Genomic DNA, 12,252 nt, shown 5'->3' with positions numbered 1-12,252 from the left:
GAATTTAATATCCTTGTGTTGTTTTACTCACTGCTTTTGTCTGTTAGAACTTTTAGGGGTTCTGAATATAGAGTATGATTGGTGAATGTTGACAGCATACTATAAAGCAGTAAGTGAAAAGCTTTGGAGATTTTTTTTTTTTAATTTTTTTTTGGGTCTGGTCATGGGGTCTGAACTCTGGGCCTGGGTGCTGTCCCTCAGCTCTTCAGCTCAAGGCTAGCACTCTACCACTTGAGCCACAGCGCCACTTCCGGCTTTTTTCTTTTTGCTTATATGGTGCTGAGGAATTGAACCCAGGGCCTCTGGCATGCAAGGCATGTGCTCTACCACTGAGTAACCTTCCCAGCCCAGCTTTGGAGATTTTTCAGGAGAGTAAAATGTATGCATGGTCTCAATTAATAAAAATAACTTAAGGGTTGGGAAGGTGGCTCAGTGGTAGAGTGCTTGCCTTGCATGCATGAGGCCCTGAGTTTGATTCCTCAGCACAAGATAAGCAGAAAAAGCCACAAATGGCACTGTGGCTCAAGTGGTAGAACACTAGCCTTGAGCTGAAGAGCTGAGAGACAGCGCCCAGGCCCAGAGTTCAAGCCCCATGACTGAAAGAAAAAACAAAACTTTAAGATGTCAGATCCTGAAACTAGGTAAAGAATTTGGCTTTCTGCTATGGCATTTTCCAGTCTCAGTGGAAGAATAGAGAATTAGAAGAAAGCTACAAGATCTTTTTGGGGATACATAGGAAATGCTTTCTCATCTTCTATACAAAGTAATGAAGAGTAAGTTGAGTTTATGAAATTAAAAAAATTAAAATAGAGCAGACTGGATGAAATAGTGCCTTGAGTTCAAGAATTCATAGTGTCCTATTAGAATCGTGTGTGTGTGTGTGTGTGTGTGTGTGTGTGTGTGTGTGTGTATGTGTGTGTGTGTGGTACTGGGGTTGAACTCAGGACCTCACAGTAGGCAAGCACTCTACAATTTAAACCACTCTCCCAGATCTTTTTGACTTTTTTTTTTTTTGAAAGGATTTTTCTTTTTTCCCAGGCCATCTCAGGCTATAATCCTTCTACCTACCTATACCTGTCATGTCACTGTGGTCACAGGCACACACCACCATACCTCCCTTGTTGAGAAAGGGGTCTTGCTAACTTTTTAGCAAGGCCAACTTCAAACTAGGATCCTTCTGATCTCTGCCTCCCATCACTGAAAGTATAGATATGTATGATTGAGCCTTGCTAGAACCCTTTCGTATAGCAATATATGGTAGAATTTTCAGGGGTAAATTAGGTAGCCATTGAGAGGACTTTGAATCTTGTTAAATTTTTAGGGAAAAATTTTTAGCATGTCCTCTGAACACGTGTATTATTTGTAAATTATATCCATGTAGTCATGTAATAGTATGTTACACATAGGCCTTTTGTAAATAATTTAAGAATATAGTAATATAGGTTTTTTTATTTTTCCAGTCCTGGGGTTTGAACTTGAGGCCTGGGCACTGTCCCTGAACTGCTTTTGCTCAAGGCTAGCACTCTACCACTTGAGTGACAGCACCATTTCCAGCTTTTCCTATTTATGTGGTACTTAGGAATTGAACCCAGGGCTTCATGTATGCTAGACAAGCACTCTACCACTAAGCCACATTCCCAGTCCCCATGAATATAGTTTATATATTTCTTTTTCTCTTTTCTTCTTTTTTTTTTTTTTAAAATCAGCCTTGGGGCTTAAACTCAGGGCTTGGGTGCTATCTGAGCCTCGCTACCACTTGTGCTACAATTCCATTTCCAACTTTTTGGTAGTTAATTGGAGGTAAGAGTCTCATGAACTGGGGCTGGGAAGGTGGTTCAGTGGTAGAGCGCTTGTCTTGCATGCATGAGGCCCTGGGTTCAATTCCTCAGCACCACATAAGCAAAAAGAAAAAAGCCGGAAGTGGCGCTGTGGCTCAAGTGGTAGAGTGCTAGCCTTGAGCTGAAGAGCTGAGGGACAGAGCCCAGGCCCAGAGTTCAGGCCCAGGACCTGACCCCCCACCCCAAAAAAAAAAAAAGAGTCTCATGAACTTTCCTGCCCTGGCTGGCTTTGAACCATGATCCTCAGATATCAGCCTCTTGAGTAGCTAGAATTATAGGCATGAGCCACCAGAGCCTGGCAATATATTTCTTGAATCCTAAAAGTTATGATTGCTTCTATTCTATATTGGACAATTAGATCTTAAATAACAGGGCCATGAATAGAGTATAATGTCTACTTTTGTAAGTTTCATTTAAGGCTAATTTGTTTTATTGCCTTAAAATAGGACATAGAATGCCACACTTGAGTGAAGGATCCAAGGGTCGGCAAATGGGAAGTGGAGGTGATGGAGAACGCTGGGGCTCAGACAGAGGGTCAAGAGGCAGCCTCAATGAACAGATTGCTCTTGTGCTCATGAGATTGCAGGAGGATATGCAGAACGTCCTTCAGAGACTTCATAAACTGGAAACTCTAACTGCTTCGCAGGTAAGGCTTCTGAATTGGTCTCTTCACTTGTTGGCACTTATAAAGGAGTGTGTAATCTGTGCTGCTGAGATTCACAGAAATCACAAAATTTGAAGACTTTCATGAATAGTACAAAGGACCTTCTTTTGAAATATTGCCCCTAAAGCTAAATACTACTTAAACTAACAAGAAGTTTTCAGAGCATAAAGCAGCAGTACTACATTGTGGGAAATGATCAGATACTTGGTCTCAGGAAAATAATTGCTAAACACTGCAGTTTGATGAACTAATAAACCTTTACATAGTGGTACACATCTGTAATCCTAGTTACTTGGGAGGCTGAAGACGAGGGATTGCCAGTTCAAGTCCTGCCTGGGCTTTATAGTAATTTGAAGACCAATCTATACCTCAAGACTCTGTCTCAAACAGAAAAGAGTTGAGGATATAACTTCCTGGTAGATTGTCTGATGAACATGTGCAAAGCCCTGGGATATCCTCAGCACTGACAAATAAGCAAAGAAACAAAAACTAAGAAGCCAGTGGTTCTTTATTTCATCTGGTATTAATGTAGCATGGGCTTCAAAACCAGACTTTGACTCAGAAGAAAGCAAGGGTTTAGATTTGAGGTTTTATTTTTATATCTTTATATACCAATGAATTGTAAAATATAAAGAAAAGTTTTTGTTCAGCTTACAGGTTTTTTGTTTGTTTGTTTTTTATTTTTTGTTTTGATCAGTCATGGGGCTTGAACTCTGGGCCTGAGTTCTGTCCCTAGCTCTACAGTCAAGGCAACAGCTCTACCATTTGAGCCACAGCACCACTTCTGGTTTTCTGGTGGTTAATTGGAAATAAGAGTTTCATAGACTTTACTGGCCAGATCTTAGCCTCCTGAGTGGCTGGGATTACAGGCGTGAGCCACCAGCACCTGGCTTTCAGCTTACAGTTTTAAGGACCTTGTTTTTTGGGCAGTATGGGTTTCAGGACAATCAATATAGCAGAAAAATAGTCGTATTTTAGCCCTTTAGTTTAAGAAAAGGTAGGAAATTTAAAACATTACTATGAAGCTAGGCACTGGTGGCTCATGCCTGAAATCCTAGCTAATCAGAAGGCAAAAAGCTGAGTATTATAGTTCAAAGCCAGTCCATGCAGAAAAGTCCATGAGACTCATCTCCAATTAATCACCAGAAAACCAGAAATGGCACTGTGGCTGAAAGTGGTAGAGTGCTAGCCTTAAGTGAAAAGAGCTCAAAGACAGTACCGAGGCTCTGAGTTCAAGCCTCATGATTTGAAAAAAAATTACTGTTTTTTGGTATTTTTTTTTCCATTTTATCGAAGCTAAGTCATTTTGATCTGTATTCACAGGCAAAATCAGCAGCATTGCAGACTAGCAACCAGTCCTCCTCAGAGGTAAGAAATTGTTTTGTAAAAATTGTCAGGGTTTTATATACATTACAAAAGATTTAGATTATATGAGCTATTTAAATCATTTCAAATAAAATCTGCCATGTAGAGCATTAAAGTTACAAAAGCCTTTTGGGAAATGTTTATCTAAGTTTGGAGTATTCTTTATGGTGTGTTGAATTATGCTCTGGAATGAAAATTACCCTTCTCTATCAGGAGTAAGGTTGTCAACAGTTTTATTTATAAAATTCTGTTACGTTTCTAAATTTGTAGATGCAATAATTAGTAGATTAATGACGGCTTTTTTTTCCCCCCTCAGCGACCATCTTGGTGGCCCTTTGAGATGTCTCCTGGTGCATTAACTTTTGCTATTATATGGCCTTTCATTGCCCAGTGGTTGGTGCATTTATATTATCAAAGACGGAGAAGGTAATATATAAGGTCTTATAATTTGAAATGGTATATAAACTCTTACAATTTATAGTAGACAGTATTTAAGCAGCAATTAAGGCAGTAGATCTGTTTCATGGACCAAAACATTCATATTGATTTTGAGATTACAGAACTTAGGAAATATCTTCTGGATTTCTGAGTACTTGTTAGACTTGAAATTTTTTCACTTGTGAGAATCTGAGTTTTACATCTTTAATTTACACAAGGTGAAGACATTATGCTTAAGTTTTTCAAGTTTTGAGGGAATAATGCTCTTAAAATCTCATGTTTATTTTGGGTCCTTTGATGCTAAATAAGAAGGGAGGGGAAAACAAGTAATAACTGCTGCTTGCTTGCTATATACCTTTGAAATACAGACATTAACAGTTGAAAATTTCTCTACCTGGTGTTTGACTATGTCTAGATTTAGGGATTACTATGAGGCCAAAATGCCAGTTTGGTTTGACAGGAGTAACTTAAATAAAATCTCTAAAAGAGCCTTGAGTTTATCTAGTTAGAAATAAACTCGAGGCCACGAATCTAAAAAGTATTGTCAGCTGAAAGCCGTATAAACTGAATTACTGTCCATTGGTTGGGTGGATAGACAAGTACTTCCTGAGTGGCCTCACTGGTTATGTGTTCAGTGTTTCATCACCATGACACCGGAAGTCACAACACATGGGATAAGCAATGGAACAGAATGTGCAGTAGACACACATTCTCAAAAATCTTATCAGTCGGGGCTGGGAAGGTGGCTCAGTGGTAGAGCGCTTGCCTTGCATGCCTGAGGCCCTGGGTTCGATTCCTCAGCACCACATAAGCAAAAAGAAAAAAGCCGGAAGTGGCGCTGTGGCTCAAGTGGTAGAGCACTAGCCTTGAGCTGAAGAGCTGAGGGACAGCGCTCAGGCCCAGAGTTCAGGCCCCATGACCGGACCCAAAAAAAAAAAAAAAAAATCTTATCAGTCTAGGGGCTGGGAATGTGGCTTAGTGGTAGAGTGCTTGCCTAGCATGCATGAAGCCCTGGGTCTGATACCTCAGTACCACATACACAGAAAAATCTGGAAGTGGCCCTGTGGCTTAAGCAGTAGAGTGTTAGCCTTGAGCAAAAGCTCAGGGACAGTGCCCAGACCCTGAGTTCAAGCCCCAGGATGGCAAAAAAAAAAAAAAAAAAATCAGTCTTAATATTTATAAGTTTCTAATTATTTCTGCTTTAGTCTCCCAAGTTCTGGGATTACAGGATGGTATCCTATTATGTAAAAGGGGTAAGCAGTACTCTTAATGCTTCAGTTACAATATGTGACACAATGAAATTCTCATCACCTTAAGTGAGCTATTTTAGTTCACTATTCCTCTTCCTTTCTTCCTCCTTCCTTCCTTCCTTCTTCCTTCCTTCCTTCCTTCCTTTCTTTTTTTGCTGTGGGGCTTGAATTCAGGGCCTGCGTTTTGTCCCTCAGCTCTTTTGCTCAAGGCTACCACTTTGAGCCACAGTTCTACTTCTAGTTTTTGAGTAGAGATGAGTCTCATGGGGACTTTTCTGCCCAGGTTGGCTTCGAACCATGATCCTAGCTAGTATTACAGGTGTGAACCACCAGCGCCCGACTCCTTGTTTACTATTATTGCTTTATGTTTGAGTGACCCAATTAAGTTTCTGGTATGTTTTCTCAGACTCCATCTGAGTGGACTCTCCCCACTTGGAAAAAAAAAAAAACTTTAATAGAGCCAAGTGCTGGTGGTTCATGCCTATAATCCTAGCTACTCTGGAGGCTGAGATCTGATGATCATGGTTCAAAACCAACCTGGGCAGATAAATCTGTGAGACTGTTAACTACTATTAACCATCAAAAAGCTGGAAGTGGTAGAGCACCAACCCTAACCAAAAATGCAAGAGACAAGGCTGAAGCCTGGAGTTCAATTCATAGTTCACACACACACACACACACACACACACACACACACACACACACACACACACATACAAGTTGCTATTGTTTGTTGCTGGCATAAGTATAGTAAAAGGTTGTTTATTATTTCACCTAAGAGCTCTTTCAATTATTCAGATGTCTCTGTGAATAACACTATTCACATATTCAGTATTGTTTTTGTCTCTGTGTGTGTGTGTATGTGTGTGTTTGACTTGTAAAATGGAGAATATAGTGTGGATATTGAGGGGGGAAAGTCATAGGGAATAACAGAAAAGATAGGAATTAATTCAGTCTTTGTCCCTACCCAGCAACACCCTCCATACTGGCTGCACATGAAGCCTCTTTTCCCTCCCTATGGGTTTGACTTTTTGTTAGTACCTACCACCTGCCCTTCCCCAACTATTTTCCCAGTTTAAAGAACATTCCTCCTGATATCCTTCCCATGCCCAACCAGTTTTTATTTATTCTTTATTTTTTACTTATTAATTTTATTATTATTATTAATTTTTTAAACCAGTCCTGAGGCTTGAGTTCAGGGCCTGGGCACTCTCCCTGAGCTTCTTTTGCTCAAGGCTAGCACTCTATCACTTGAGCCACAGCACCACTTCTAGCTTTTTCTGTTTATGTAATACTGAGGAATGGAACCCAGGGCTTCATTCATAGAAGGCAAGCACTCTACCACTAAGCACATTCCCAGCCCCAGCCCCTCCCCTCTCAGTTTTTCTTTATTACCTCTTGACTAAAGTCTCAGTGTCTCTAATGAAATTACATTATAGCAAATTTATGAATCTGAAGAGAATGAGAAAGAAAAGTGATTAGAAACTTTTCCTTCAAATCGTAGTTTTAAGAGTTGCCTTTTGTCCTATCACTTGGGAGTTCAAGCCAGCCATGGGTGCATAATAAAATCCTGCCTTCAAAAGAAAGCAGTTTATGACTTTAACTAAGTATCACTATCTCATAATACTGTGAAATTTGTGAAATTTATGTAATCACTTAATATCAATAACAATTATTTTTAAAAAAAGAAAGCAGTTTAAAATCAGTATTTAGGGTTAGGGTTTTGTTTACTTCAGTGTTAAGTATTAACCCTCAGATCCCTTTTAGGCCTGGAGTTTTTTTTTTCTTCTTCTACACACACACACACACACACACACACACACACACACACACACACACACACACACACACACACACACACACACACACACACACACACACACACACACACACACACACACACACACACACACACACACACACACACACACACACACACACAGGTCTTAAGAACCTGAAGCTTGAAAAAAGTTCTCACGTTTTTTTTTTTTTCTTCTACACACACACACACACACACACACACACACACTGGTCTTAAGAACCTGAAGCTTGAAAAAAGTTCTCATGTTTTTTGTTTTCTTTTGTACATACACACACACACACTGGTCTTAAGAACCTGAAGCTTGAAAAAAGTTCTCACGTTTTTTGTTTTTTTTTTGTACACACACACACACACTGGTCTTAAGAAACTGAAGCTTGAAAAAAGTTCTCATGTTTTTTGTTTTTGTTTTTTGTTTTTGTAAGCCCTAGGGCTTAAACTCGGTGCCTGGGCACTGTCCCTAAGGCTAGCACTCTACCACTTGAGCCACAGCACCATTTTCAGCTTTTTCTGTTTATGTGATATTGTGGAATTGAACTCGGGGCTTCATGCTTGCTAGGTAAGCACTCAACCACTGAGCCACATTCCCAGCCCCAGTTCTGAGGTTTTGAAGGTAATGATTTATGTTTATTCTATTCTATTAGAAGGCTAGGGACTCTGAAACCAAATTGTGTGCCCTGTTGTAAATCTGCAAGTGACTCTGTGTAGCAATCTGCATCACATGTGTTTTTAATAGGTGTTACACAATGGTCAGGCACCCCACAGCCAGTATATCTAGAACTGCTCTCACAGAGTGCCTATAAAACCACCCACATCTGTCTTGCCTGTATCAACCATTTCAAGTCTCTTCCTCCCAGGCCTATTTTCTTCCTGCTGCAGGGATCGCCTTTTGTGAGGTGAAAAATGATCTGATTAATTATAATGATCTGATTATACCATGCCCAAGTGGTATATATATTCTTTGTGCCACACTCCTGCCACCAAGGGAGTTGCATAAGAGTATTTCTACAGAGAGGCATGAGTTTGTAATCGAGAGTTTCAGGCTTTTTGGCATCTTGGGTGCTAGGGAGAGTATGGAGATTTTTACAGTAGTTGGACCTTCACAGAGATTGTTGTTTTCTTTGCTAACAAGGTTATCTTTTTTCTGATAGCTCTTTCATTCTGTTATTATCAAAATCATCACTCTAGATAGACTGTTACCCTTGAGCAAAAGAAGTTAAGGGATTGCACCCCAGCCGGGAGGTTAAGCCCTGGCACCAAAATATTCAAAACAAAACCAAACCAAAAAACCCCAATAAAACACAAGGACAAAACTGTTTGGTAATGGTTTAGCATGTGCAAGAGTGTGTACTTAGTATGCAAGATGTCCTGGGTTCAGTCCCAGCATCATAAATTTTTAAAAACGAGGAGGCTAGGAAGGTGGCTCATTGGTAGAGCACTTGCCCTGCATGCATGAGGCCCCGGGTTTGATTCCTCAGCACCACATAAGAATAAAGCCGGAAGTGACGCTGTGGCTCAAGTGGTAGAGCGCTAGACTTGAGCTGAAGAGCTGAGGGACAGCGCCCAGGCCCAGAGTTCAAGCCTCATGACCCTCCCCCCCAAAAAAAGAAGAAATAAAACCAATAAAATTGGCACAGATTGTTCTCCTCTCTATTGGGCTAAGTTATATCACCATTTATAATTTTGTGGTTTTATCTTAAATTAGAATGTTACCCTGTTAGCATCCAGTACATTCTTTGGTAGAGATGTGCTTCATATTCATCTTACATTTATACTCACAGGAGATTGGTTTTTACTTTCTTTTTTAAAGAAAACTGAACTGAAGAAAAAATTTTACCCAAGAAGACTGCTGGGCCTGGATGACTTAAGAATGAAATGGATGTGGAATTCACAAGAAAATCTTAGTTTGTGATGATTACATTTCTTTTTTTTTGTTGTTGTTGTCCAGTAGTTTGGTTTGTGTACATATATACATACATATTTTTTGCACTACACAGTGATAACATTTTGAGGACTCATATTGCTGATACTTGAATAATCAGTCTCAACTAGGTTATAAGTAGCATAAAAGATTTACCCTATTCTTGAACTTGAAAGACATTAAATTATTATTGATAATGTTTACCTATGTCCCATAGAGAAATGTAAGCTGCTTTCCCAACGTATAATTGTGATTATGAGATCAGATATATCAGTCAATATTTTTAATTTTCTGAACTAAATATGAGAAAGAATGCAAACCAAGCGGTTAATTTCAAATAAGGTTAGATTGATTTATATTAGTGACCGAATGGCCATGCCAAGTAGTAGGAAACTGCCAGAAGACAAAACTTCGCTAGGCTCCTTTCTGAGCTGTGTGTAATCTTCTTAGACACTCAAAACTCAGAGCTAATGTTCAGACATCATAACTAAAAATCAGAGTCCTTTGTACTAGACTTAATTTTTGCAAATAATTCACCAAACATATATAATCTGCTGATGGAAATGATGGAGAATGAAAAAAAGTTTTTTAAATTCTAGTGTGGGTTTAGAAGTATATTCTGGGCCTGCAGATGATTAATCAGATTTTAATTTAATCATACACATTTCTTCCTTTGTAATCATTTTTCTTTTAAGTGAGGATATCTAGTTTCTGCTTCATAGGGTGCTTTGAAATATAAAATGAAAACTTATTTATACTGTTTTTACAAAGGTTATAAAGGAAACATGAAAATCACCTTTCTGCATCTGGTGAAACCACACAGACTGGACTCTTAACCTCTTAGTGCCTCAGTTTTTCCTTCGGGGTATAATATGTGTCTGTACCTACTTCATAAGAGTATTGGAAAGATTGGCAAGAGAAGAGACTATATGCTTCCATATATGTAAGGCATGTCTAACTACTGGATATTTAAGTCTCTTTATCCCACCTTTCATCTTTAGACCAAAAGGAAGATCCTTGAAGACTATATTTGGAAAATCATCTTTCTTCTATACTTTCCCAAATTCCCTGCTTACTTAGCACTTCTTTGTACTTTACTGATTTCTTTGATTTAAAGTTTTTCTAGCAAATGGTTTGAGCATTCTCAGTATATATGATGTTGTTAGCATTGTGTTCAGAGTATTAAAAGAGAAAGAATCCATTTTTTGTATACAGGGTAGAGCTTTGAAGAAAGAGTATAAAAATACAATTTTCTTTCTTTCTTTTTTTTTTTTTTTTGTCGGTCGTGGGGCCTGAACTCTGGGCCTGGGTGCTATCCCTCAGCTCTTCAGCTCAAGGGCTAACGCTCTACCACTTGAGCCATAGCACCACTTCTGGCTTTTTTTTTCTATTTATGTGGTGCTGAGGAATCGAACCCAGGGCCTCATGCATGCAAGGCAAGCACTCTACCACTGAGCTACCTTCCCAGCCCAAAAATACAATTTTCTTTACCTAAATTCTTTTTCTTTCATGGTAACTTGGTGATTTAAAGAAAAATTTAAATCCCACCTTGATTAAAATATGTCTGTCTAAAAGGATCTACTAATCTTTGCTTAAAAAATAACAACTGCTGGGCACCGGTGGCTCATGCCTGTAACCTAGCTACTAAGGAGACTGAGATCTGAGGATCTGAGGATCAAAGCCAGGCTGGCCAGGAAAGACCGTGAGACTCCTCTCCAATTAACCACTAGAAAACCGGAAGTGGTGCTGTGGCTCAAGTGGTAGAGTGCTAGCTTTGAGCTGAAGAGCTCAGGGACAGCACCCAGGCCCAGAGTTCAAGCCCCATGACTGATAAAACAAAACAACAACAAAAAACCCTCACAAATACCAACTATCCTCTACTTATTTAGAAAAAAAATGAAGCAAGAAACTGAATTATGTGTAAAAATAAAGTTTGGATCTGTGGATCAGGACTTTTTAAAAATTAGATATCAACTTGGGATCAGAAAATGGTGGCTTTTTCTTAGTCTATAAATGAATAAAATGCAAATTAAGACTGAAAGCAGACCAGGCGCTGGTGGCTCACACCTATAATCCTAGCTACTCAGGAGGCTGACATCTGAGGATCGCAGTTCAAAGCTAGCCCAGGCAGGAAAGGCCATGAGACTCTTATCTCCAATAAACCACTAGAAAACTGGAAGTGGCGCTGTGGCTCAAGTGGTAGAGTGCTCACCTTGAGCTGAAGAGCTGAGGGACAGCGCCCAAGCCCAGAGTCAGAGTTCAAGCCCCACGACTGACCAAAAAAAAAACAAAACAAAACTGAAAGCAGTTATGATTCATTACAAAAAGTCAAGGTTAACTAACTCCTAGGGATAACTTTCATCTTATTCCAAAGTTTTATTTTATAGTTTGAAAAGCACTTTGCACACAGTTCTTGTATATAAACGATGTAATTATAGGGTATAGTATTAATGTTTTGTTTAACAAGAACCTCATTTTGAATCTTAAATTGACAGCTATGGTATTTTTTTAATGATCAACTTCTTTTCTGTTTCCTTATTGTAAAACTAAGTTAAAAATAAAAGGTTAATGAGAAATGATACCGTTTTTGTTACTTGTTACTCTTAATGCCTTGATCAGATGCATTGATCCGGATTAAATCAGAACAAATAGGAATTCATATAAAGTAATCATGACTAAAAACAGTCATGCTGTTAATTTCATAAAAATCAGAAACTGGGATGAGATTTACCTAATTTCTTTCATCAGGCTGAGACTATTCAAATATATTTGTTTTCTTATACCAAATAAATAACTTCCCACAACCCTTGAATAAACTCTTAAACAGACACTTTGAATATATGCAATTGGTCTTATAACTTAGTGAAAAAATTTTGTGTTTTTAATACATATAACTCTACATGTAGTGGTAAAAATGTTGTTAACCTCTTTTCGGAGGTGGGGGACGGGGTGTTTGC

General features: G+C 38.9%; 1 protein-coding gene across 4 annotated transcripts in view; it reads left to right on the top strand.

The window, feature by feature from the left end:
- The window catches only part of Acbd5 (acyl-CoA binding domain containing 5), a 41,464-nt gene extending 30,936 nt beyond the window's left edge, over positions 1 to 10,528 (top strand). For all 4 annotated transcript variants that reach the window (XM_042686029.1, XM_042686026.1, XM_042686027.1 and 1 more), the window contains 4 exons: positions 2,285 to 2,484; positions 3,826 to 3,870; positions 4,184 to 4,293; positions 9,185 to 10,528. In XM_042686029.1, coding sequence (XP_042541963.1) covers positions 2,285 to 2,484; positions 3,826 to 3,870; positions 4,184 to 4,293; positions 9,185 to 9,197 — 368 coding nt within the window. In that variant the 3' untranslated portion in view covers positions 9,198 to 10,528. The remainder of the gene's footprint in view (positions 1 to 2,284; positions 2,485 to 3,825; positions 3,871 to 4,183; positions 4,294 to 9,184) is intronic.
- The last annotated feature ends 1,724 nt before the right edge of the window (positions 10,529 to 12,252 follow it).

Source organism: Dipodomys spectabilis, unplaced genomic scaffold (assembly GCF_019054845.1).
Source record: "Dipodomys spectabilis isolate Male_0828 unplaced genomic scaffold, ASM1905484v1 ptg000096l, whole genome shotgun sequence".
Lineage (NCBI taxonomy): Eukaryota > Metazoa > Chordata > Mammalia > Rodentia > Heteromyidae > Dipodomys > Dipodomys spectabilis.
The sequence above is the reverse complement of the archived record's forward strand: the minus strand, read 5'-3'. Positions and strand labels throughout refer to the sequence as shown.